General features: G+C 31.5%; 4 protein-coding genes across 5 annotated transcripts in view; 2 read left to right on the top strand and 2 right to left on the bottom strand.

Moving 5' to 3' along the window:
* Positions 1 to 940, top strand: part of LOC112638519 — a 5447-nt gene extending 4507 nt beyond the window's left edge. Inside the window, exon 6 of the mRNA XM_025410394.1 lies at positions 727 to 940. Coding sequence (XP_025266179.1) covers positions 727 to 885 — 159 coding nt within the window. The 3' untranslated portion in view covers positions 886 to 940. The remainder of the gene's footprint in view (positions 1 to 726) is intronic.
* A 10314-nt stretch (positions 941 to 11254) lies between these two features.
* LOC105257917 (serine/threonine-protein kinase ULK2) lies at positions 11255 to 18626 on the top strand. Of its 2 annotated transcripts, none has more exons than XM_011268856.3 (14): positions 11255 to 11883; positions 12301 to 12393; positions 12601 to 12651; positions 12731 to 12800; positions 13002 to 13178; positions 13324 to 13558; positions 13888 to 14208; positions 14432 to 14497; positions 15499 to 15783; positions 15997 to 16250; positions 16517 to 16900; positions 17250 to 17377; positions 17545 to 17689; positions 18014 to 18626. In XM_011268856.3, the coding sequence occupies exons 1-14, from the start codon at positions 11794 to 11796 to the stop codon at positions 18085 to 18087; spliced, it is 2373 nt and encodes a 790-aa protein (XP_011267158.1). In that variant the 5' UTR covers positions 11255 to 11793; the 3' UTR covers positions 18088 to 18626. The 2 variants fall into 2 exon arrangements, with proteins under 2 accessions (XP_011267158.1, XP_011267159.1); XM_011268857.3 differs by having other exon boundaries at positions 11794 to 11883; positions 17545 to 17680.
* LOC105257918 (translocator protein) lies at positions 18522 to 22348 on the bottom strand. The gene is made up of 4 exons (XM_025410393.1): positions 22196 to 22348; positions 21996 to 22116; positions 20785 to 20997; positions 18522 to 19996 (listed from the first exon to the last, which is right to left on the bottom strand). Exons 2-4 carry the CDS (start codon positions 22098 to 22100, stop codon positions 19802 to 19804), a joined length of 513 nt encoding a protein of 170 aa, XP_025266178.1. The 5' UTR covers positions 22101 to 22116; positions 22196 to 22348; the 3' UTR covers positions 18522 to 19801.
* Positions 22349 to 22981: 633 nt separating this feature from the next.
* LOC105257916 (transmembrane protein 120 homolog) lies at positions 22982 to 26598 on the bottom strand. Its single transcript, XM_011268855.3, has 6 exons — positions 26096 to 26598; positions 25466 to 25584; positions 25158 to 25316; positions 24992 to 25084; positions 24596 to 24813; positions 22982 to 24508 (listed from the first exon to the last, which is right to left on the bottom strand). Exons 1-6 carry the CDS (start codon positions 26174 to 26176, stop codon positions 24108 to 24110), a joined length of 1071 nt encoding a protein of 356 aa, XP_011267157.1. The 5' UTR covers positions 26177 to 26598; the 3' UTR covers positions 22982 to 24107.
* Between the last annotated feature and the right edge of the window lie 1027 nt (positions 26599 to 27625).

The raw sequence follows: 27625 nt of genomic DNA on the forward strand, positions 1-27625 counted from the left end.
CAAAAGAATTGTTAAGTAAAATATAGTGCAATACTATGCACGTAATATGACAGAACACATAATACAATAAAAGAATAATTTTTGTTTCAGTAATTTTCTCACGATATTTTTTCGTCTATGCTTTTCTATAGAGATTAGGATAATTTATTTTAATATAAAATCTTGAATTGAGATTTACTCAGTTATTTAGTCGCGGAAAGAAATATACTCTACATATACAATTTATTAAAAAACAATTTATTAAAAAAAAATTAATTATTTCTGAAACTGAGGCACTATTATTCACATTTGGCTCTCTCTTAAGAGTTCGAAAAATTTATATTTATATTTTACATTTAGAACTTTACTCATTTTTTTTAAATTCATGTCATTTTGTTTGATTGCTAAATTTTTGATGAAGATATGAAATCTATATAAAAATCGACATTAATTGATTAAAAATGTTTACAAACTTATAAACCAGTTTTTTTTCGGGATAACTAAAATTTTGACTCTGAGAAAAAAAGTTGTAATTTTTATAATGTATAATTATTATTTATCCTTATTATATATTTAAGATTATTCTGTATGTATTATATATATATATATATATATATATATATATATATATTAATATGATTATATTTATATATATACATACACGAGATCATATTTAATATAATATTTGTTGATAATTGATTATTGGCTATTCTCACTAATACTTAATATCGACATAATCTGTTTTAGATAAGCAAATTAGCAGAAAGCTACAGACATATGACAAATTTACCAATATATATCTATATATCCCAACATATTTCAAATATTCAAAACAAGATACGAAGGCGCATTTTCGAAATCAAATGTCAACAGAATTATTTTCAGAATTTTGTAGAATATCAATAATTTCCGTTTAATGAAAGTAACAATTATGACGCAAACACATCTATATATCTTTCTTACAAATAGCTTTTTATAATGTTTATAGTTATCGACTTATTATTTATGCTTATGTGCTTTAATAATATATAATTAAATGTACGTATAATATATAATTAAATGTACGCATTTACAAAGTTTAATTTACTCGCAATTCACTGATGTTTTTATTTCCTTATTAACATGAAGTAAAGGAAAGTGTAAATTGTATTCATAATAATATATAAATAAATAAATTCCCGATTCAGCGACTTCGCCCCGATATTTTTCTCGCCTACGTCTCTTCAGGGGGGTCTCTAAAGAGGGTTTTATAGAATTCTCAAAAATGAGAATCTATATATCTTGGTAAATGCACCAAATAAAATATATGCATATGCCTTTCTCGTTTAAATTTTCGCATACAATTAAAGAATTTTCAGGCATTACCATCCGCTGTGGCTCGGAGACGCTAGTTTTCTTATCTTGTTGTTTAATATATAAATAATTATAATTAAATTATTTTATATTATAATTAAATATATAATTAAACTAAGTGTAAATTATGTTCATAATTATAATATATAAATAATTATAATTCAATTATGTTATATTATATGAATAATTTTAATTATATTAAATGAGAAAGTATCTGCAATATATTTAACATTATATTATTAATGTACTAAAAATGTATTATCTAAGTTAAATTGAATTCTGATTTATATTTTAAATTGTATTTAATTTGTTCTATATTTGTAACTTTATATGTTAATATTTATTAATTATGTTATCTTGAATCAAATTTTTATTATATGTATAATATAGATATAATAATGCATATTAATATTTAAATAACATCTAAAATTAAAAATTTATAAAACATATTACAATTCTTTAATATTTATATATGTAATAACAACTATATATTTATTTATTTATTTATTTATTTAATGCCTTGTGGCTTAGGATGACTTCCGTCAACCATTACATAAATTTACAAACATATCCATAAAAATTGCAAACATGTAACCTGATTTTTTATCTACATATATATTACAGATCACCCTAACTAACTAACTAACTCCCACTCTCATTCAATTCTCTGACTGTCCTTCAATTTCCCTCTCCACTCCTATCCTCCCTTCTAACCTTTTCTATCCATCTCATTACTTCTGAACCTTTTCCTTCCTCTCTAAAAATTCCTCTAACTGTATCTCACTTTTTGTCGCTTCACATTCTTTTAGTATATGATCTAGGTTCTCCTCTTCCCTTTGGCATAATCTACATCTCCTATCCTCTTAATTCCTCCCTCCAATGTTGGCTGCTCTTCACCTCCCGCATCTGTACCTGGCTATCATCATTTTATCTTTTTTTTTCTTTTTTCCTAGTAAATACCTTGATAACTCTTCTGTTAAACATCTCTTTATATTTTCTATTGTACCTTGACTCGTTTATCTTTATTCGCCTCTCCTCCCTCTCCCTTTTTTCTATTCTTTTTTCGAAATTCTCCGCCGCCTCCTGGTCCTTCGCCTCCATTTCTCTTCTCAACTGTTCCCTCTCCATTCCTGTCCTCTCTATCAACTCTCCTCTCTTCCTCTCCCCTTTCCTCTTTCCTTGTCCTGCCTTTCTCTAGATCCTTTATACATGGATTATTTTCTTCTCTGACTTCTTCTTCTCGACTTCTCCTCATACCTGACAGCTCTCCTTATTGCCCTCTCTTTTATTCCATTTTATTCCTCCATTTTATTTTGGCTTCTTCTTCTATTATATAATTCGGGGTTCTTCTATCCAGTCCCAAAATCCATTTAACATATAATAATTGCAAATAAATCGGACATTGAATTTTATGTTATGTATTTATAAACAAAAACGGATTACAAATGTTTGCCAAAATATCTTCGTCTATCATCATTTGTGTGATAATAATTATATCGCACGCGTGTCTATTGATGGTTTCGATTATCATATTATAAAATTTGTGCATATCTCGCAATCAAATATTCCGATTATTGTAGATTTATTTATTCGTCGCGTTTTCTCGCGAATTTTAAATCGCGATTTATTTAGTAATTTAATTGTTGATTTCGAAGTTTATTCTATCTTTTTATTTTGAATATTTCCTTTGATAATCTATACAAAATGCTCCAGTAATGCAAATACTTTCTTTTACAATCGAAGAAACGATCAATAATTTTATTAATGTCTCTTTTGATCACGATTATTTACGTTATATAGAACTTATTAACTTATTAACTTATTAACTTATTAAATGCTATTATTACATATCTATTATTAATAATAAATGTCGTGTAATTAATCTTCGCAATCTCGTCTGGACTATGAAAAAATTTTTAGTAAATTTTATATTGTACGTATATTTTGAACATTTTCTTATAATAAATTATTCCATGTAATAAATTATTTTGTATTAAATATCGACTTATATTTTATATTTAATTTGTATTATATTTTGTCATATAATTGTAAAATGTATTTAGCATAGAAATATTATGCATAAAAATATTATGTTGGTATGAAAATTATAATAAAAATATATAAAAATAATGTTGTATAGCTATATTAAAATGGAACATATAAATTCTTTATATTTTGTTCTTTATATTTTATATAAAGGAAGAAACTTAAAATATTTTGCAACATTTATATTTTTCGAGTCTTAATTAAAAAAACTTTAGAAGAATCAGTGATTAATTTGACAAATTCTATACATGTATTAATAATTAAATATAAATATAAATAATTAATAATTAAATATAAATTAAATATAAATAATTAATAATTAAATTTTTAAATAATTAAAAAAATGGTTGATAAATATCAAAGATCAGTTTACTGCTAATTAAGAAGATTTATAGAAATACAGTTAAAAATGGTCAATTTTACGTTTTTTGCAAATATTAAAACTATTAATTATTAACAAATATTAAAAACTATTAATTTTAAACGAGGAGCAATTGTAAATTCGGAGCAATTAAGGAGCAATCGTTTGAGCTATAATTTATTATATAATTTATTATATAAAAAATATTATATATATAGTACTCCTATATTGCACGTTCAGTAGGAGGAATGAGCGAAATCATTACGGTGCAGACGATACGATTCTCTCTCGCACAGTTAGTCTGTTTTAGCACTTTTGCGCATGCGTCAAATATATATATGCCATATAATTTATTAAACAATTTTTTAAAATCTATCGTTGCGATACAATTTTGCGTACTATTTAGCAAAAATATTTAAAATATTTTTGCGACAAATTAATAATAATACCGCGTTCGATTTTCGCAACATATAACGCACTAATATTTTAGTTATATTATCGATTTTGACGTAAACATTAGGATGCTATTGTTTGTATGTATGGTTTTGCTATCATTTATTCGGTGACACTCGAGCAGTAAAATAGTGATGCAAGATGATTCGTATGTTAATTAATTGTTTAATAAATAATCGATTAATAAATCTATAAATAAAATACTTCTGTTATTTAATATTTCGCATTAATGCATATTTTGTAATGTATAAAATATTTCGGCAACGAATTATCGATAACACGGTGTTCGACTTTGGCAATATAAAATGTAAACAGTAGCGCGCTATACGTTACCGCTTCGTATATTGTTATAATTTTTGTACTAAACACTATTACCATTAGTACGAAACATAATTCGCTATAAATATTAATAATTAAAAATTAATTAATTTTTGATAAACGACATGAAATGACTGTATCGGAACGATAAATATTTATCGAATCGTAATCGTTGATTACTGCGAATAAAAATTGAAACAGGGGATACATGAAAGGGGACAAGAGAATTAAATATATTATGATCTTTTAATCATCGATGCTTATTATAATATTTCTTCAACAATATTAGAATAAATATATTTCGACCAATGCTTTAAATTTTCTCAATCCTAGTTAATTAAACAATATACAATTTAATCGAGAATCAATTTAATGTGATAGGAATCCAACATATTGAATAATCACATCGATGTTTGCAATCTTTACGGACAATAATTATTATTTTAATACTTAGAGTCATCAAATATATTCCATCCGTTATTTTATTATTCTACTTGACAATCTAAATATAATTGGGATGGATATAATACAATTGTGAGAGAACGAAGTAAAACAATCGAATTATAGATGCAAATAATTAGCATAACGAAAGACTTCAAGATGAATGGTTTAATAAATAATCAATTAATCTTAATCAATAAATAAAAATACTTCTATAATTTAATATTCCGCGGACAAATATTTTATATTACAGAAAATATTTCAGTAACGAGAGACTTATCAATAACACCGTGTTCGACCTTGATAAACAGTATCGCGCTATTGTTAATATGTGACGTGGCTTTATTATCATTCGCACAATGATTTTGAGTCGTGACATGAGAGACGTTTCACATATTATCAAATTCTTTCTTCATAGTCAACCTTGGCAACAACCGGCGATATAAACAGTACCGCAATAATGTTTCTGACTTACGATCATTCGGTCAATGGCTCTTGAGCAATGAAGTAGTGATGCGAAACGTATCATATATTATCAAATTTTTTCTCTGAACACAATTGCAAGTATAACGAAAAACTTTTCGTGAATGAGTGTAAGTGCAACGAGGAATTCAAATGATTGCAACGAGGATTGGAGTGCCACAAGGATAAAGTGAAACAAAAGAAAAAAAGAAGGTCTTGGAAATGGATGGATCAATAAGATGTAAGTCATTAATATTTTTATAAGTTATAAAATTTATATAGTATATTACAAAATTAATTATATATTATATTATATATAAAATTATATATAATATAATATAACCCTCCCATGGGGTACACCTTGTCGCGGTGGGAGGGCTTAGTACTTGGATGGTGCCTTGAGGTTTATTTTAAATTTTTCAATTTATGATAAATCTTAAGGTGTCTGAATAGGAAGCTAAGTACCCTTTCGCGTCGTCGGTGCCGTCAACGTGCCGCGGACAGCAAGCGCTTCGTCAACGCGTTAGGTATATACATATTAGGGAGTGCCGTTAAAAGTATATACATATTAAGTATATACATCGCGCGATCAGATATAAAATTTTTAATCACATCGCAATAGTGCCGTTCAGTATTGCGCGTAAAATAACGAAAATAGCGAATAAAAATATCGCCCGCGAGTGCGGAAGTGCGTTTAAAGTATCGCGCACCAACAACATGAGAGGAGGAGGAGGCCTGGGAGAGGCATCTTGCATCGGCGGAGCAACCTGATGGTGAATATTTATTATTTGTATATTAATTAGTATAAATTGTACGGATAATAATTCGGTCTTATTATTTAAACGAATTAAAGAGAATAAAGAAAAAGATTTTTATAAAAGTCATATAAAACTTTCTATTTAAAAAACCGTCTCAAAAATTTATAAAATTTTTGCACACGTGTTTATCTCTGCTTATTATTTTACACATCGGATATAAAATTTCGAACGATAAAAATTTTTTGAAATATTGATTTTGTGAACATTATTATAAATGAATTTTATATTTGTATGTTACAGACAACTAGCTTCGATAACAACAACTCCGCTGTTGCGTATCAGTGTCGGTGAGTGAGAAAAACTTTTATTTAACTTTAAGATAACGGATTCGTAGACATTGTAGATGTAGATGTAGATATAGATTGTAGATTGTAGATTGTAGTAAATCCGTTACCTTAAAATGGATGAGCTAGAATAGATTAAATTAAATAATTATTAATAAATTCTTTCGAAATGCTTTGTATTTATTGCGAAAAGTTATTGAAGTATTAACTAAAAAAAAAAGAATCAAGAAAAGAAAATGTTTTGTAAAGATTTTGTCGAATTTATGAAATAAAGAGCCTGCATTAATAATTTTATCAATTTTATCAATTTTTGATGTTACTTTATTTTTATGATGCGCACTTATTTTATTCTAATTTCTTATAACTCATCCATCGTAGAATTTGTTTGTAAATATTGTATTTAAATTTTACTTTAACTTAATGTAAAGCCAAATGATTAATTAATAAAATAATTTGTAATATGATAAAAGTTATACACACACATGAATTTTATATTTTATTAGAAAATGACTCGAAATATAAAATTAAACAAATCAGTTTTAATGGCAATACGAGTTAAGTATCGATCTTATAACACAATTATTTATTATACAATCAAATAAGTATGGAACAAATTATAAAGAAAAGTTAGCGAACGTTTCGACCCTATTTTTGGGCCATCTTCAGCGCAAATGATGATGTGATAAAAAATAACAAAAAGTTTTATATCGGAGTCAAGTATAAAGTGTGCCATCTAAAGTAATAATAAATGCCTCGGTATCTCATTATTTTGACGATGCTTGTATTAAAATCAGTCAAATTTATCAAAGAAAAAATTATTTAAAATTAAAAAACGAAAAGTGAAATAAATTAAATAAATAATGTAAACTAAAAATAAATAAAAAAATAAAATAATGTAAAAAGAAAGGATTGTTAGGGCTATTAAATGATCATCAAAAATAAAATAATGTAAAAAAGGATTGTTAGGGCTATTAGGTAATCAGCAAAAATAAAATAATGAAAAATAAAATAATATAAAAAAAAGGATTGTTAGGGTTTTATTAGATGATCATTAAAATTTTTTTAGAAAGGGACAAATATGACAAGTGATGATAATTTTTAATGTTAACACAAAGGAATACAATAAACCATAATAATTCAAGAACTCAAAGAAGAGAATATATTGGATAGAAATGCATTGTGATTGGAAATGAAAGAGATTTTTAGAAACTAAAAGTCAGTATGCATACAACCTATTTATTAACAGTAATACTATTTTGTAATTATATTAAATTTTATAATTTAGTACATTGTATTGTATTATGTAAAGTGTTAAGCATAAAAGTTATGTTGGTATGAAAATTATAATAAAAGTATATAAATAATGTTAGCTATATTAGAATGGAACATATGAATTCTTTATACAATCAAACCTGGTTAAGTGAGATCGCAAGGGACAGCTCATTGATTCCACTTAAAGAGGTATCTCACTTACCCAATTTTTCAATTATCCAGGTTTAAAACATGTCTCACTTATAGAGTTAATTATCAAATAAAAATACGTACATAAATTAAGTATTCAAATAAACTTTATTATGCAAATAAGCACTATGTCATTACACATGTGAAAAAATGTACAATGTAATACATTGTAAAAAAATTTTATTTAAAAAATATCTGTTATTTTCGATAACGCCATACACAACGTTGCAATGTAAAAACGATAATAATCTTACAGAGGTTTTTCTATGGGGTCATCTCAGTTATAGAGATAATTATTGTTATGAATTGCTAAATATCAGTCTCAGTTAAAGAGATCAGGCATTTCTATTTACAGAGGTTTTTTGATGCAAAAATGTTGGGACCTCAGAAATAGTCTCAGTAATAGAGATTTTCCTCTCACCTAGATCCCACTTAACTAGGTTTAACTGTATTTTATAGTATTAAAAAAAATTGTGTAAAATAGTTGTCATAACTATCTACAAAAATTAATGATATATTTAAATAGAAAATTACGTTGAGAATAAAAGAGTACGATTTTATTTTATGTTTATCAACAGTGTGTGTGTGTGTGTGTGTGTGTGTGTGTGTGCGCGTGCGTGCGTGTGCGTGTGCGTGTGCGTGTGTGTGTGTGTGTGTGTGTGTTAGATGTGATTGACTGCTGATAAATAATTAGATGAAGAAAAAATTATTTTAATAAAAATTGTATATTATTCAGCAGTGTCGAGTTTTTTAATAATTAAAATTTTTTAAATTGCGAGCTACATGAATCAACTGTTCATCGTTGAAGAAATCGAGATTCTGACTTTTACGACAAAGATGTAATAACTTTCGACGAAAATATAAACATAATTTTTCTTCATCTAATTATTTATCAGCAGTCAATCACATCTAACACACACACACACACACACACACACACACACACACACACACACACACACACACACAGACAGACAGACAGACAGACAGACAGACAGACAGACACACACACACACACACACACACACACACACACACACACACAGACAGACAGACAGACACACACACTGTTGATAAACATAAAATAAAATCGCACTCTTTTATTCTCGACGTAATTTTCTATTTAAATATATCATTAATTTTTGTAGATAGTTATGACAACCATTTTACACAATTTTTTTTAATACAGCAATTTTTTATTAAAATAATTTTTTGTAAAATAGTTCTATACAATAATGTTTTACTACTGAGATGACTCGACTTCTTTTTTTTACCTTTTTTTGAAAACGTAATTTTTTTAGGATATCACTAATTTTTGTAGACAGTTAAGAAATAACTATTTTGCACATTAACTTTGTTTAATGTAACATTTTTGTAGTTTAAATAATACTATGTTTTGTGCACAAAACAGTTTTTTACAATAACATAACATTTTTTACAATTTAATACTTACACATGATTAACTTTTTTATACTTTTTAAAAAAGTAATTTTTGAGAATATGTTAAATATCCAAATAAATAAGCAAAGAATCTGCCACCAGCCCCGTCATTTCATTAAAATATGACGATCTTCTCTACTTAATATACTTTTTGCAAACTTTGTAAAGTTAAAATATTACAAGCTACAAGCATAATACAAAGCTACATTCTTCAATTATTATAATTCCAGGTGAAGTTCACTTTAATAAAATTTTAATTTTAGGTTTAGTTACAAACCTTCGACATTTTCAATGAAGAAAAATCGTCTCTAAATAACTTTAGAAATCTGTTATTAATGTTACTAAATAGTGTGATAATGCAGGAGACTGCATATAGGATGAGTTTTATTTTGTGTACCAATTTTTTTCATGTGAGGGATTACTACCCAGGTAGCAAGCACACGTCATTTTGACGTTCCAAACTAGTCATTTTTGGTCATATGTTATCAAAATGACTGATTATTGTTACATGACTTTATATTGACGTCTTGCTATAACATTATTTTGACGTCATTTTTCAGTCATGAAGTGACGATTATTTTATTATGAATGTCATTAGTTAGTACATCGATCCCATAAAAAAAATCTTTTAAAATTTTTTATATGACATGACTTATTTCGCGATCAGACTTTTTATATATTTATATATATATATATATATATATATATATATTTATATATATTTATATTTATATATTTATTTATTTATATTTATATTTATTATATATTATATTTTTATATTTATTATATTATATTTATGAAATAGAGAGATGAATTGAAAAGTTTAATATTACTGGCAATAACGAAAGGAATATTACTGAGATATTACTGAAATAGTCAAAATTATTAACTGATTCTTTCTATAAAATATTACTGATTTACAGCGCTGTACTTATATAATAATTACTGTAATTAGTGATTATTTACTGTTTTGCTTTACTGTGATAATACACTGTGATAATTGACATTTTGCTTTACTGTGATAATACACTGTGATAATTGACATTTACTGTGATAATACACTGATTCGCTTTTAGAGAGTGCTTTATTCGACAACATTATTAAATATATTATTATGCTAAGAGAAAGACGTCAAAATGCGGTACATGTCATGATGTCAGGAATCTGTGACATTAGATCGTCACTTTTACGTCTTAAAAACGTCAATTCGTGACGTCAAGAATAATCAGTGAATGACCAATTTGAAACATCAAAATGATGTGTGCTTGCTACCTGGGTGATTGCAATTGCAATAAATTAATCGATACATAGGTAGCAATTATTTGGATAAGTATTACATTCGATATGCATGGTCGATTCAAATAATTGACATCTATAGGTACTTTCCGATTCACACATGATGCGCATAAAGTGACAGAAAATGTATAATAATATGCGTAACATGAACTATAAAAAATGAACAACAAGGAATATAGAAAAATATTAATTTCATCTATGAATATTACAGTATCGTTCGCGATTGAATAATTTATTTACTATCAATTTACATACATAAATATCTTGTTATACAGCATTGCATAGTGCTACCGGCATTTCGTTCACATAGCATGGAACAAAACCAGAAATTGTGCACATTATATATTACCCTCTGAGAACATTCATGGACATTGGCTTTGTAGTTCATGTCCACGTTTCAATGTCCATAGAGGGAGTATCGCTTTCAGGGATCACCTAAAAGCAGGCCATGACATCTGTCAGTCTTCTCTCTGCTGATATTGTCTTCGTAGTTTATGTTCACGTTTTTATGTTTAGAGGACGCATCGCCTTCAGGAATCATCTGAAAGCGGAGCCATGACATCTCTCGTTTCATTCTCTCTGTTCCGACTGACGACGTCACGCGCGATGGTCGCGACGTTGTCTGACATTTCGTCGCCTCCTTACGGCCATTGACGATCATTGACGACTGCGTCGATGCCGAGGAGAGCGTGTGACGGGTAGCGGGGGTGCGTGGTGCGTCTTCTCCGTCGTGTTTTGTGTTTTCTCGGACGTGTCGTGCCCCTCCTCCTTCTTCTCCTCCTCCTCCTTTTCTTCTTCTTTCTTCTCCGTCGAATTTGCTCTTCCTCCTCCCCGCCTTCGCGGTAGCCAGTAGCACTGCTCCTGGAATCAGCAGCGAGCAATTCGACGCCACAATCGAGGACGTCAACGAGAACATGGACGAGGCATAGATCCCGAGGCTGTGCGTCGAGTCCCGATTGAGTCGTTTTGCACCAGGACGACGAGGCAGGCAACGCTGCGTATCGATCTCCGATCGTGGGCGATGCATCCCCGCGTTGTTGATAAACCGTCGACCCCAACACGTCGGTAGAGATCGCGAGAGATGGAGATCATCGGCGACTACGAGTACAATCCCAAGGACCTGATCGGCACCGGCGCTTTCGCCGTGGTTTTCCGGGGCCGACATCGCAAAGTTAGTGTCCCCGACTGTCACCTTTGCCAGCTTTAGTCAATGAATCTCATGATAATCCGGAGTTGTTTTTGTTTAACATTAGATGTAGAACCTTTGTCCATTGTTTCAAAACGCATGATAGATGAAGTTTCTGTGTAAAATTTTGTTATAAGAATATCTATTATTTTCTACTTCTAAAATCACTTCTAAAACTACTTGAAGAACTTTGTTGTTCAGTATGTAAGATCCGAGTCACTTGTGTTACTTTTGACAATTCTTTGTGAATCTTTATTGTCTTATTTTTTTATGATATTTAACAATAATATGAAACTAAATTATCAGATTCCTTTATATTCTGACCTTGTATTTAATCTAATTTAATATTTAATATATGTTTCTGACGACATTAATTGCATCTAATCGCTTTATATTTTTTAGAAACCAAATTTGGTGGTGGCTATCAAGAGTATCACAAAGAAAACCTTGGCCAAGTCACAGGACTTATTAAAAAAGGAAATTAAGATCTTAAAAGTATGTCATGTTCTTTATACTTATATTAGCAGATTTTAAAAACTTTATAGACAAAAGGAAATATATATATGTTAATAAATTTTCAAATTAATTTGTAAATATTTCACAATATTCTTGTATCTGTTTAAAAATAAAATTAGAATAAAAAATTAGATAGAAAAAAATAAGAGATTTATATATAATGCTAAATAATGCTTTATCTTACAGGCGTTAACTAAACTACACCACGAGAATGTTGTTGCGTTGTATGATTGTAAGGTAAAGAAATGAAATTTATAAAGAGATATTTATTATTATTTATGATATAAAAGTATTAAAATTAATCTTCTCAATGCAGGAGTCTAATCATAATGTCTTCCTGGTTATGGAGTATTGTAATGGTGGGGATTTGGGGGATTACTTAAATGGTGAGCTTACTAAAGTAATATAAAAGAATTCCAGGAGGAAATATATCTTAATCAGAAAATTAACACTATGCATTTTTTCAATAATAAAATTAATGAAATTTTAATGCCAGTTTGTCACGATATGAATTATTTTTTCATATATATACCTACATATAATAATAATAAGTATGTACAATAATAATTTGTATCTTTCCCTAATAGCGAAAGGTACTCTCTCCGAGGACACCATTAGATTATTTCTCAAGCAATTGGCTCGTGCAATGAAGGTATTACATACGAAAGGAATAGTTCATAGGGATCTCAAGCCACAAAATATTCTATTGAATCATAACTGTGGCAAAGCTTGTCCACAACCACAGGAAATAACACTGAAGATAGGTAAAAATGTTTTTATTCTAATCCTTAATTTTTATTATGATTGAATTTACTTGTCCATTTATTTTATTTATTTCGTTTATTAGATTCGTGAATGCTTTTAGATTAAATATATGTCGATTAATGCCAATAATTGTTTCTTTTTCAGCGGATTTCGGATTCGCTAGGTTCTTGCAGGAAGGAGTAATGGCTGCAACTTTGTGTGGATCACCAATGTACATGGCGCCTGAAGTCATCATGTCTCTCCAGTATGACGCTAAGGCGGATCTGTGGTCCATTGGAACCATATTATATCAATGTCTCACTGGAAAAGCACCACACCCTGCAAACAACCCTCATGCGCTCAAGTCAATCTATGAAAACACTGTCAATCTTGTCCCTAGGTACAAGCGATATAAGTTTTTCATTTTTTTCATACTGTTGATAACTATATATAATTTCTAATACAGAGATTAAAAGAAATTTGAATTATAGATTGAAATCTTGTGTGAAATAATTTTTTAAATATTCTTATATAGGTTTTTTCATTTCACTATCATTAATATATTCATATATGTTTGACTTTTTCTTCCTATTTAATTTTTTATTAAAAACTTGAGTAGATTTTTTAAATCTATGCAAGTTTCTAATAAACTTTTTTATTGTAGTAAAAGAAAATTATGACATATAAAGTATTATAAGAAAAATACATATTATGATGTTCCTCTTTTAGCATACCGCCTGGAACATCGCCCGAGCTGACGAATCTTTTGATGGGCTTGTTGAGACGTGAGGCGAACGATCGCATGGATTTCGATCAATTTTTTGGTCATGCGTTCCTGATGGGTGCTCGAGAGAGTCCTAGCCCGAGTCCAGTGCCCGCCGAACTACCTGCGTCTCCGGATGCAATGGTGATTCCGATCGAGGAAGGGACGCCGATTGTCAATAAATCAGAACCCGAGGCAACGGAGACTCCATGTTCTAGTCCTGAAGACGATTTTGTTCTTGTACCGAGTGATATTAGCAGTGATACCGATAATAATCCACCAGTAAAGTAAGTTCAAATTAGATAATTGACTGAAAGAGCCAGGTATAAAACGGAGTTAGATTTGTATAAGTTGATGTATAAGTTTTAATAATTAATAATCAAAAGAAATGTTTTCCACATAATCTGTAGAATTGAGTGTCCCATTTCCAAATTGCATATATTTTGATGTTTTTTGATGCATACAGTATTTTGTTAAAATGTATGTTATATTCTTCTTATTATTTTCCAGGTATACCAAACAAGTGAGTAGAGAAGCCATCAGCCCACCCCGACCTTGCTTATCGAAATTGGGCGAGTAAGTGACATTATTTTATTATGTTTTTTTTTTTAAACATCAGAGTTTACATAAAAATATGGTAAATGGTACTTTATTGTTCCCCTTGGGGTTACAATCTTTAACATACAATTACATAACTCTACCTAACATAACCATATCTCTCACGCAATTGCCGCCGCCCTTAACATATCACAACTAATACCCATATCTATCAACACATTGCCGTTTTTTCTTACTCCTTTTTCCACACTACATTCTTCTTTCTTTTTCTCCTCTTCTCCATCTCCTTCCTCCTCTCTCCTTCCCTTCTCTCTCTATCTCCCTTTCTCTTTTTTTCTCCTCACTTTCTTCTTCCTCTTCAAATTTCCTCCATATGTCCTCTCCTGTCGTTCTCTCGATCTCTTTTCTTAAAAACTTCTTTTTCCTTCTCCTGTCCTTCTTCTCTCCCCAGCCTTCTCCCTCCTCCTTCCTTCTTCCACTTCTTCTTTCCTTTTTTTCCACTATTCTTCCTTTCTTTCCTCCATTTTTTACGTTCCCGTCTCCTCTATTCTCTCTTCCCTCTGGCTGGTCCTCCTTTATCTCGTCTATCGCCTCCATCCATCTCTACTCTCCTTACTTTTTCCTTTCCTTGTCTTCCCCATCCTGTGCCTTCTCCTTACTTTTTCCTTTCCTTGTCTTCCCCATCCTGTACCTTCTCCTTTCCCTGCTCCTCTGTCTCTATCCCAGCATTCCCCCTTCTCTCCACTTCCCACTGAGACCTGTGTGGACCCGAATCCGCGCCACGCTTAATCTTTACCTCGGCGAGTTTCAATGACGCAACGTGCAGGACCACACAGGCCCCTTACATAAAAATATGTATAACTGCATTTATATTATGCAAGATTAATTTTATTAACATTTAATTATATATTTTTCATTTTGATTGTATAAGAAGCTGCAGGCTTATATAATAGATATCAAATTAATTACAACTCTCAATTTTATTATTACTACATTTCTATGATTTTTATATCCACCAGATATGCTAGACAAACGAGCAGGGAAGCTATCAGTCCACCTCGACCCTGCTATCTACCAATCTCTGAGCCGATTCCCGTTCCATGTCAACGAAATACAGCGGCTCAGCAGCCGCCGCAGTCTCCCTCAACGAATGCCGCTCGTTCCGGTGGCAGCAGCGTTGTTCCTCGCTCCCAGCCCATCAGCATGAAACGCAGCATGGACTCCCATAGAAATCATCCGCCAGACATCGGTTCCCTCAGTCCACCTAGCGTGCAGTTTGTCATAGGTACCCCACCCGGCAGAAGGTACAGACATTTCTTTCTAGATGATTAATATAAATAAGTCATGAAATTTTGAGTCATTGTATTTCACAAAAATATAATTTCTCTTTTGAGAGAGAAGAAGAGGAAAGAAAATAATTTTTATTCTTTTATCAACAGGATTATTATATCTTCCTAGTCCCATTGAATCGTTGATATTCCTCGAATAAAGTTAATTTGTAATTTCTCAACTGTTAGGTTGAGCGAGACTCCGCCGCCGCCCAACACTTGGCAAGTGAGTCCTGTAGCAAGGCATACGCACACGCCGAGTGGGACCTCGCCTTTGCGACGTTCCACGGGCAACAACAGCGCGTCTTCGCCACTACTCACGGGTCCGCTGGCAGTTCTCGGTTCGCCTACCTCGCGAGCTTTTCAAGATAACAACAATACCCTCAGGCACTCGCCTGTTATACCCTTTGGCACCAGAGCTGTCACTCTTCCGGAAATATCCGGTAACATTAGATCTTTAACCCAGATCGTTTGAATTGTTATTCACATCAGCTAGAGCTATCATCCTTCAATAATAGTCATCAATTAATAATTAATCTCGACATTACTCGGACTGACATTTTATCACTGACAATTTTTCAATAGATAGGATTATATAAGTAAGTTACATAAGTTATACGAGATACAAAAAATTATCAATTGCCTTGATTTATTAATAATTCCTATCTCAATCTTATAAATTTCATTATTCCTTCTTTCTTGTTTGTAGAAGCCGGTAGTTTTCAGAGCCTCTTTCCGGACATACCACCAACGACAATCGATGATCGTCCATTGACGTTCATCGCGCCGGAATTGCCGGAGGAGACGCTGATGGAACGCGAGCATAACGAAATCCTGGCGAAACTGAATTTCGTCGTCGCGTTGTGCGAGTGCGTGTGCGAGGTCGCCCGATCCAGAGCTGGACCGCTTGGTAACATCGAGCAGCCAACGCCACTCAGTGGAATCGAGCAAATCGGTAATGCAGCCACCAGGAAACGTGCCGAGCAAGTGATTCTGCTAGTTCGGGCTCTTCAATGGCTTAGTTCGGGTCTCAATCTGGCTACTCAGGAGCTCAAGGCTGGAAGGTTACAACCGACAGCCACTGTCAAGGAAGGTGAATAGATTCTGGAAATTTAAAAATTTTATTTTTAAAATAATCTAACTTTTAATATAGTTAATTCTATATAAGATTTTTCTCTCTGTTTAAGAACTTTACAATTTCATTTTAAAGTAAAATTTGTGTGCAAAGTATAAAATAAAGCTTTGTTATGTATTTCTATTCTTCTTTTAATTTAATTCACAAAGTATATTTACGAATTTATATTTACAATACAGATATATTGTAAAATGAAAAAAATTGCAAGTTTTAATATATATGTATATAAATTTAAATTAATTTGTATTGATATTCTCTTTAAAATATCTTTCTCTTAAATTTTATTTATATTCTCTCTCTATTATAGTTGTCAGCACCATGAACGAGAAATTCAAGTCGTGTTTATCAGAATGTAAACAACTCAACAGCGCAGGACTTCTTCGTCAAACAGGAGCCACAGCAGACAAGATATTATACAATCATGCGATTCATATGGTAATAAAACTTCATTCTTTTTAATTAAATTTCTCATCATTGTCTCCTATATTTCTTTTCTTTTTTCAAAGTCTATATTTTTAATAATCGAGAGACAATTAAAAGATTGTATCTAATATTGTCATCTGGTATATAGAATATTTAATAAGATTACTTTTGCTTTGCAGTGTCAATCAGCAGCATTGGACGAGCTATTCGGCAAAGGCGGCGAATGTTTCCAACGCTACCATACGGCACAGATATTATTGCACTCGTTAGCACAGCATGTCAGTCACAGTCAAGACCGAGCTCTGCTCATCAAATGTATGTATTGTATGTAAATGTATTTTTTCCTATTTTTTCAATGAAGATATTAATGTAAAATCGTTTCCTTAATTTTTACGACTTCAACTTTCAAAAACTCTATTTAAAATTTTACTCAAATGTGGCATATTCCTTTCTTTTGCATTAGTTTCATATTTACTTGTCAATATGTAACTCATAAACATTAATATTTATTTAAAATTTATTTACATATATAAATATTATTGTTAAATTTTTCCTTTCTCGTCTCATTTGAAGAAAGAAAAAAAATAAAGATTAAATTATAGATTCTATGATTGTCTTGATCACGGTTTACTGTTACTAATTTTTCAGACAAAGAGGCCGTGGAGAAGCGGTTGTACGTGCTACAGCAGCAAGGATACATCTACGCGACCGAGCTTACGTAGCGCTTGTGAAACACGACAGCCGAACACGGCGGCAACAGCCGCCCGGAAGAGGTCCCGCCCGTGCAGCAGTCGCCCGTACCATCGTACTCGATATCTCTCTTATGTAATATATTCTGCCCTATTCTGTATAAAAGGCGAGATTGAAGCCGAGAACTATAAACTCTACAGCTCGAAACGGAGACGGGACTAAATTCTTTAGCGGCTGATTTTATTTTCCCGAGGCTAATTAACCCAAAAAAATCAGAAAGCTCCACCTAGTTCCATGTGCGGAATAGGGTAGACGATGAAGAAAATGAAAGTCTCCTGAGTCACCATATCCCCTATTCGTCATCCGCCCCCGCTCCCTTAAGATTTCTTGATTTGTATGGTTTATTAAAACTCTTAGTACAATTAAGATATGATAATTGTACACTATATAATGTACGTACACGTCGATCGATTAACTAATCTTTATTTCGTATATCGATCAATAAACATGTGTATACTAACGGCGTTGTGCGTTCAATGCAAAGGCACGTCTCGTCGACGACTGTGGTAGTCAACAAACAATAATGACAATTGTACAAAAGTAAAGTAGCGAATGATGGGCATATTCGATTATCTCTCTTTCGTTTCTTCGAAGCTAGGTCCGAGAAAGAACGAATCAGGCTTTTTTGATTGTCGCTGCACATTATTTGCTTTGATTTTAGATAGCAATTTACACATGTCATCTTTAAATGATTATAAAAAAAAGAAATTGGTGCAAATTATATAAAGAAAAACGATGAAAACAATATTTGCAATACTCGCAAATCTTAAAGATGTTTTTTTCTAGTGGCAGCCGTTAAGACGTTCCTAGATTTGATTTTTATAGTTCATTATAAGTTCCCTCAATGATAAAGTTATCTAAAAAAAAAAAACGATGTAATTTTAATAGAAATATTTTGCAGAGGAGAAATATTTTTCTCTTTCTATTTAACTAAATGCTGTTTTCGAATTAGGTATAAAAATTAAAATAGAACATCTTTGATATATGTAAATATTCGATTTTTGCTCAGATTGTTAATTCAAAATTACTGAAGTTATCCGTTGAGCCCATCAATAATCGATCTCGTGTGATGCGTTTTCCTGACATAAAAAGCTAGCTTTTTTTCTAAACAAAGATTTATCACAAGGATCGTTGAAAAAAAATGTAGTCGACCAAACTAGCCAGAAATTTGTTTATTAATACGACGTTTCGACCATATGGTTGTGGTCCTTATCAAGTATATACGATGCAATAATAATCAGGAGACAGGCATAGAGGATAATCTTGCAAAACTGCACAAGTCACATTAACAAAAAACGTTATTTTTTACTCGATTTGAATTTGAGAGAAACTGATGCGTCCGTTTGAGACTTCGTCAAGAGTTTCTTGACAAAGTCTCAAACGGACGCATCAGTTTCTCTCAAATTCAAATCGAGTAAAAAATAACGTTTTTTGTTAATGTGACTTGTGCAGTTTTGCAAGATTATCCTCTATGCCTGTCTCCTGATTATTATTGCATCGTATATACTTGATAAGGACCACAACCATATGGTCGAAACGTCGTATTAATAAACAAATTTCTGGCTAGTTTGGTCGACTACATTTTTTTCAACGATCCTTGTGATTTTCTGACTAGCGACATTATTTATTTTATTAATTTTAAAGATTTATCACTTTCTTTCTTTTTTCTTTGTTATATTAATGTTCTTATTTCTTCTTCTCTTCAGTCTTCTCAGCCGGGAGCTGTTTATTATCCCGGTAAATGACATAGTTGAACATTGTGGCGAGAGAAGTCCACACAAAGTAGGGAATGATGAGATAGCCAGCGACAGGATTGACGTTGTAGAATACGATCCCAAGTGTCGCCGTACTGACCGACAACGCTACAATTTCATAGAGAGCCTGCGCACAAGTATAAAAGTAGTTTTAACAAAGTTTATGATGATTGTCCGAAGCGGTTTTATGGATCATTCTGCGAGTGCTTAATTTTCCCTAAAGTTCAAAATGCGACAGTTAATTATCAAAATCTATATAAGTGCACAGTAGATCCGTTCTTTCTCTAGGATTTCCTTAAAGGAATATTGAGATATAGTTGTATTTGAAACGTGCTATTAATAAATAAGTCGATAAAATAAAGAGAAAACATCTCTTCAGTTGAACATGAAGTAAAAATTTAATTGGAAAAATCTCTCAAAGCGATCCAAACCCGTTTCGGTTTAAAGAGGTAGATAAGATTATGTTCGAGTTAGGAGACTGTTCGAGCGATAATTAAAGAGAGAAAGAGAGAGCTTCTTTTTTTATCATTTTATTTAAAAAATATGAATGTTATCTTTATGTTAAATTATGGAAATTATATATTCTATTAAATAATTTATATAATTTCTATTCTATTTCTACGTGTCAGGTTTAAACTTATAAAGAAAAGATTGATTCTTTCATTATTATAGAAAAATACAAGTTTTTATAAATTATATTATTTAAACTAGTCTTTCTAATTTAAATGGCATTTATTTGTAAATAATTAAGATTATTCTCAAGTAATGTTACTTTACATCTATTTATAATATATTTTTTCCAGTAAATTTCATAATAACTGCAACAATACACTCGAATGGTCTCGTATTGTCAGATTTTTTAAAATTAAATAAACGCGTATGTGTGTGTGTGTGCGTGCGTATCGAATGTAATACCCATTTAACGTTGTGAGTCCCGAAGAAGAGAGGCGACCACGACCAGTTGAGAGCAAGATTAATACCGTACACACTGAGAGGTACGGCCGCCTCCTGGAGGCCACCCCCATCTCGCCACACCAGGTACGACGAGTAGCCCATTGTACAGTAAAGGGTGGTCCATACAGGTGCGAATACCCAGTTGGGCGGAATAATCTTTGATTTATTCAGCGTCTAGAGAACAAGAGCAACGGATTATTAAAGCGCGACGAATATCTATTTACATATAAAGCGATATACATTATATATTAGTGATTAAAAGACCGTGTAATTTATTGTAAAGATTTTAATTTGCATTCTCTTAGATTCTATACTGGTTTTGTGTCAGCAAAGTATCCTGAAAGATAACGTATCAGCGCTTTATACTTGACACTCCTTGTGATATAAATGTATTCGAGAGAAATAAGAGAACGCAAAAGCGTTCGCGAAAGAATCTGCTAATTTCTGCTATAAATACACTGACAAACAATTGAGACTCTTGAAACTGTAATTGCTTGTCACATAATTTACTATAAATACGTTAGATTTTTATGTTTGTTTGTTTCATGGAATTTACGTTTAGGTACAATCGCATTATAAATAATTGTAATTATAATTATAAATAACACACAGCCCTCAAAGTTATTACAATCGCGATATATTACACGGATGTAATACACAATTATGTACGAAAAATATATATATATTTCTAGTTATATATAAAGAATACGCGCACACACATATAGCTGTATGATCGCATTTATATATACATATATAAATAATACGTAATTATTACATATGAGTATAATTATATAAGCATCAGATTACAAAATATAATTATAAATAATTATATAGACAACGATATTTTTATTGCAATAATAATTGTCGCTATGAAAATGTATATGTTTTATAGACAGACCTTAGTACAGACATACTAAAGCAAGCTGGATCGAACGATCTAAATAGCAACAATTCTCGCGAATCGCTCATGTATATCGATTTATGTTTGCCGAGTGACCTTCGTCTATAAACACTTGCACGAGTTTAGAATTATAAATCGGCAAGGAACGCGTATCGAGTATTTTAATCGATCAATTAGAGCTCTTGATTCTTATTATGTGCGATGACGTAATCGCCGGCGTCGGTTTGTCGGAGCAGCTTGATACAGTCGCACGTGATCCTCAGATCCTTACCTCGTACCAGTTCATGTTCTGATGGGTGATGAATCCGCTGAACAAGCCGCCAATATTGGGGCAGACCGTCGCCGTCAATAAAGGCCAATTAATCCGCACCGGCATCTTTCTGGTCCTTGAACTACGATAAAATGGAATGTACAGAGTTCTCGTGATCGTACGTTCGCGGAGAACGTCGATAGACTGAACGTAAAGCTTACCTAGCGACGTAAATCGCTATGACTATTGCTTTTTCACGGCAGTAACGTAGCTATCGTCGTGCGTTGGCTGGGCCTGGTCAACTCGAGTCTTCAACTTGTTACGATCCAGAAGATGATGTATTTGTTTATCGACAATCTTTGATCTCTTTTATTATCTAATAAAAAAGAAGAAGCCGCATAAAACAGTATCTTTGCATCATCAATTTTTTTTCGACTAAAGTCAGGATTACGTACATCATTTGAGAAAGAAAATATGAAGGATAAATGTGTTTCATTCAGTAGATTCAATCCATTAATGTATGAGAGTCCCTCAGTCCCTATTGAACTCGTCGAAAAATGTATATCAACTACGATAAAATATCAATAATTTGAAAGCATCTAAAACAATCATGATAAATAATTATTAACACATGTATAAATAATAAATAATTACAAATTTATTATTATGTTTTTTTCGCATAATTAAATTCAAAGAAGGCAGTACAAAGAAACGCTTACACAATCCTTGCGCGAGATGATGGTTAAATATATAAAAGAGAAAAAAATAGAGAATAAGAAGTATATTATACCTATATATGTATATATTAAAGTTTTTCTACTATTGTGTTATACAAATTGCGCATAAAATAAATCATACACATTCGCAAGTCAACGAGGTACGCTTTTGCGCTTACGTGCGATGCGGGAAGAGAAGTGCGAAAAAAAAAGATGAGTGCTTCAGAGAGAAAAAGAATTAGCGACTCAGTGCGTAACATCTTTCAACTGACACTTCTTGTTTGCAGGATTAAACGACCACGCTTTTTATTTACACATGAATAAATACATTTCAATAAACATATACATGTCGAAATAAAGAGTAATAATTATATGATACACCTCCGATGCACTCTCTTCGCATTATAATTTGTAAGAAATAAACGCGATATCGAATATATATTCGATATATATACAAGTATACATGTACATATATGTATGTATGTATACATGTCAAATAGCTGCATAATTTACATGTGCACATGTATAGTTTGTTTCATAAAATATAGACCCAATCTGAAAGAAAATCTGAAAGAAACTTTAATACTAGCCATATACATATAAATTGTGTACATATATACATGCATGTAGATTTCTCGATGTCTTATCAACGTGGCTTCTATCACGTTCGCAATTGAACATTATTGAATAAATGTTATCAATTCGATCAATAAATGCGTGTATTCCAAGCAAGAACCGTATGCAGAGTATCCCGGAACAAGCGAGTCAAATTGTAACGATTCAGTCTGGAGTCAATTTTTTTCCGATTATCAAGAATGATTTATAAATAATTGACCACTTAAAATAAGACATTTTTTTCGAAACAGGAAAAAAGGATAAAAGATAAAGAAATATAAAGCTATGTAATATTCACTCGAATTCATAGGTTTTAACAAATTTCTTTATTCGAAACCTATTTACAGAAATTTCGAAAAATAGCATTAGAGAGATAATAATCCCGTGCGATGATTTTTTTCCTGAGGAAAAATAGATTCGAAAAATGTGCGTAGAAATGTCTGTTATTGAAATTGGACCAGTTCGTATACTCCGGGATTTAACCGGAGAGCGCAAAAAACATTCACAAAAATACTCTACAACGGATTTTATCAAAAACAAAGTCAGTAAAAAAAGTACACGAGATCGCGATTCCTTTCGTTACGTCGTTATATATTTGTGTGTGTGTATGTGTGTAATTATAGTTTACCTTTACATGACGCAACGAGCAAAGGACTCAGTACTCAAGTGTTCATTAACGTTTTAACGTTAGCACCAACACCACTTTATAATGCAAACTCTTGTTCCTGTTATTCGTAATTTTTCTTGATTTTTCGCGTTATTTATGTTAGTCGAGTTCTTTGCCAGCCGAAAAGTCTTCTTCTCACTCACTCTTTTCGCTTTTGTTATCGTGTACAGTTCTTTCCTTCCTACAATCAGACTTGGATGCGAACAGATGGTCCTTGACGCGTTCCTTGACGAGTTTCTGGGGAATCACCATGATAGTGGTAGTAGTATTGCCTAGGAATAGTACAAGGAACATGGCACTAAGCACTGATACATGCCATGTCGCCTCCGGATGATATGCCAATTGGTATAATATGTATGCGTTGTAAAGCTGAAATAAATAACCGATGAAGAGGAACGGCAGCAAAAAGGAAAGACCGCGCCACATCCACGAGTGAAATCCTTCGATGGTAATGTCCATATTGTCTCTCTCACCTAGCGCTTTCAAGCGATACAAAACGCCACGTTGGTACCGGAACTGCAAGTACTGAACTATACCTGAAAAATAATATTAGTTATTAAATGAAAATTTAATTGTTATAAGCAGTTGAGCGATTGTCTTGCTAAAAATGGTACAACACTTACTAATGTATACATTGAACCACATGAATTGGCTACGAAAGATGTACCATGGTCCTGTGTTTGGCCACACTAGCAGAACAGCGGATACTACAGTTGAGAGAAAGTGATGAAATCTCCACCATCCTTTGATCCTCGAGCCGTTTACTTTAAGTATACTTTCTCTTATTGTCAATGTGCAATAGTACCAAACAAGGAGAAACATAAAACTAAGTTCTAAAGTCCTAAAACATAATGAAAATTATAATAAAGTATTATCTATGAATAAATTTTATATGTAAAGATGAAAAATTATATATTGTTTATAACATATTTATACATTTATACATTTTCTAGGTAGAAAATAATGTGAAATATTGATCATACAAATATGGATTGTATATAAAGATATTTAATACATACCTTATATTAGTAAACAGATTTATTACAGATAGTACAAATCCAATTACTGACAAAACTAATTTAAATTTTTCATATTCATCTTTGTATTTGAATCTGAAAATGAACAAGTATTATGAAATCACTCTGAATGCAACATATAACAGGCTTGATTTTAAAAGATACATACTTGTCACTTTTATTTAATATGGAGACATTAACACTGCCTAGAATAATTTGGAGATATGTGCCATTTGGCTTAGGTAATGTTTGTTCTATCTCGTACAGCTGTTGTTCTCTCCTCGCCATAGATTTTTTTAATTCTTCTCGCCTTTCTCTTGTATTCAATCTGAAAATAGATAAAAGAAGAAGATTATTGCATGTAGCGTTTTATAATTTCAACAATCAAATATCATAGATATTTATATCTTTATCAATATATTTCAAATAAAAGTATTAATTTTTCTCTTATATTCTATAGTATTTGTATAAACTTACCGTTTCAACATCTTGGATATTATGCTCATCCGGTATTTCTGGTGTGAGATTCCTTTCACGCATTTTGCTTGCAACTCACCAATCTCTTCTAATTTCGCAAGATATTCTCTATTTAGTGCCTGTCAACAGATATAAAAGTCTTTTTAGAATACAATTATAGATTTGTGATACACTACTATCATATAATAATCATTTGCATGCTTATTCTCTTATTTTTTAAATTATATCATATACATTATTTTTTAAATTATATTTATTCATACATTTTTAGATCGTTACACATATTTTATCTCACACACTTTGTATTTTTTGTACATATTTATCTCACACATTTTGTTACTTCTCTATTTAATTATATTGAAACAAATTGGAAGCATAATCGCTGCTGTCAAAATAATCTTTTTACGACGTAGTTTATCAAATTAAAATTTTACAGCGCTATTCTTGCGAATCGGAATAGCAATTAATGCGAGAAAATAATTCAGGGGAGGGTGAAAAAATGTTGAAAAAAAAAATTGCACGCCAAGTACGCGCATCGACGATGACTTATCAATCAAGGTCTGGAAATACTGGGAATCTTCCCCAGCATCTGCGACGAAACGCAACCTAACCCGGGACGAATCCTCTCACCTCAAGTTCCTTGTAGTCCTGAGCCAGGTCGTCCCATTCCTTGGTCAGCCCCGGTTCGCAGGTCTCGGCCTCCAGGTCCATCGCGTTGTCGGAAACTCGGAGACGATGTCGGAGACAGGTCCGGGTCAGGTCGGGTCACGTCAGGTTAGGTCAGATTGACAGGCGATCGTCTGGTTTTTCTCGTCGATGTTTCCTCGCGCTTTCCCCACTTCCTGCACCCGCCAAAGGGTAAGAGGGAGGGAGAGAGAGTCAAAGTCAAAAAATGCGGGAAAAGAATGCGTAGAAAGGATTAACTGAGACTAAGACTCGGCGGTTCCAGGCGCACACGTCAGCCTCGTCCACCTTTGAACGGCGGAATGTCAAGACTAGAAGCGGGAGAAGGAGCGAGCGCGGGACAACAGCTGATTAGAATTCGCCGGACAAAGTTAGCGATAGCGCTGTCGCCGATAACGACGCGGAGTCAATGAGAAGGGTCAAGGAACAATGAAGATCGAAGATGCTGCTTAATGCGAGATGCGAGCGCGAAGATTATTTTGATTATTAAAGTTTAATCGAACCTTGGTCGATAGTTTAAAGTATCGATGTTTCATGCTTGATATCCGGTGGGAGCGAGAAAGGGAGGGAGAGAAGGAGAGAGACACTTCGCGAGAACTTTGAGACTTTAACTTCTACTAAAAAAATTATTATTAAAAAAAACAGCTGACGAGGACGAATAATATTAAAATTAATTTTGGTAATTATATACAATTAATTATTATTGATATAAAATGTAAATTGATGTTATATAAAAATAAGTTGAGAACGAGATATTTGATAGTAATTCCATTTTCACTTTTTTTTTATATTTTTCTTTTTTTATTCCTTGCTCGGTATCTTTTATTTTCACTAAACATTATTAAATATTGTAAGTGTGTAAAAGTGTAATTACAGAAAAAAATAAATAATGTTTAAGGTCCTCCGATGCACTAGAAAAAAACGAATAAAAAGATAAACCTTTAATTTAAATTTCTACTGATCAGAAAAAAGTCATATAATAATTTAATAACGATTTAATAATTACGTTATTTTTTTGATAATATATTATATATTATTAAAATAATATTTTTTAATAATTAAATAATAATATTAAACATTAAATTAGTATTAAATAATATTAAACATTAAATTAATATTAAATTAATATTAAATTATTTTAATAATATATTATATTATTAAAATTCGAAAAAATGTAAATTTTCATTTTTTTTATTTTGTAAAAATAAAGTAAATCGAAGAGAAATGGAAGAGGGTGACATCTTATTATTTAAGGATCTGAACTTTTGTATCTTTATTGCATTGCTGATGTTCAGTGATAAGATATAATGCACATGTGTTGTGCGATCTTAGATGTGCGAACAGCGAAGATCTTGAAAATTGTTTACCTAGTTAAAAAGACACTGAATAAAGGTACATAAAATATAAAACCTGAAATTTACATAATCAATTTATTTTGAATAAACTTAGCATATTTCGAGATAGAACTGACGTGTT

This window comes from Camponotus floridanus, unplaced genomic scaffold (assembly GCF_003227725.1).
Source record: "Camponotus floridanus strain SB8 unplaced genomic scaffold, Cflo_v7.5 scaffold316, whole genome shotgun sequence".
NCBI lineage: Eukaryota > Metazoa > Arthropoda > Insecta > Hymenoptera > Formicidae > Camponotus > Camponotus floridanus.

Bases quoted from the DNA above. Each gene is read 5' to 3' on its own strand.
- LOC105257917 (XM_011268856.3), top strand. From the start codon at position 11,794: ATGGAGATCATCGGCGACTACGAGTACAATCCCAAGGACCTGATCGGC. The intron at 14,209-14,431 runs GTAAGTTCAAAT...ATTATTTTCCAG, and splicing joins GATAATAATCCACCAGTAAA to GTATACCAAACAAGTGAGTA. The intron at 17,378-17,544 runs GTAATAAAACTT...TTTGCTTTGCAG, and splicing joins ACAATCATGCGATTCATATG to TGTCAATCAGCAGCATTGGA.
- LOC105257918 (XM_025410393.1), bottom strand. From the start codon at position 22,100: ATGCCGGTGCGGATTAATTGGCCTTTATTGACGGCGACGGTCTGCCCC. The intron at 20,998-21,995 runs GTAAGGATCTGA...CTTGTTCTCTAG, and splicing joins AGAACATGAACTGGTACGAG to ACGCTGAATAAATCAAAGAT. The intron at 19,997-20,784 runs GTATTACATTCG...ACTTGTGCGCAG, and splicing joins GGACTCACAACGTTAAATGG to GCTCTCTATGAAATTGTAGC.
- LOC105257916 (XM_011268855.3), bottom strand. From the start codon at position 26,176: ATGGACCTGGAGGCCGAGACCTGCGAACCGGGGCTGACCAAGGAATGG. The intron at 25,317-25,465 runs GTAAGTTTATAC...ATCTATTTTCAG, and splicing joins ATATCCAAGATGTTGAAACG to ATTGAATACAAGAGAAAGGC. The intron at 24,509-24,595 runs GTAAGTGTTGTA...ATTATTTTTCAG, and splicing joins GTGGTTCAATGTATACATTA to GTATAGTTCAGTACTTGCAG.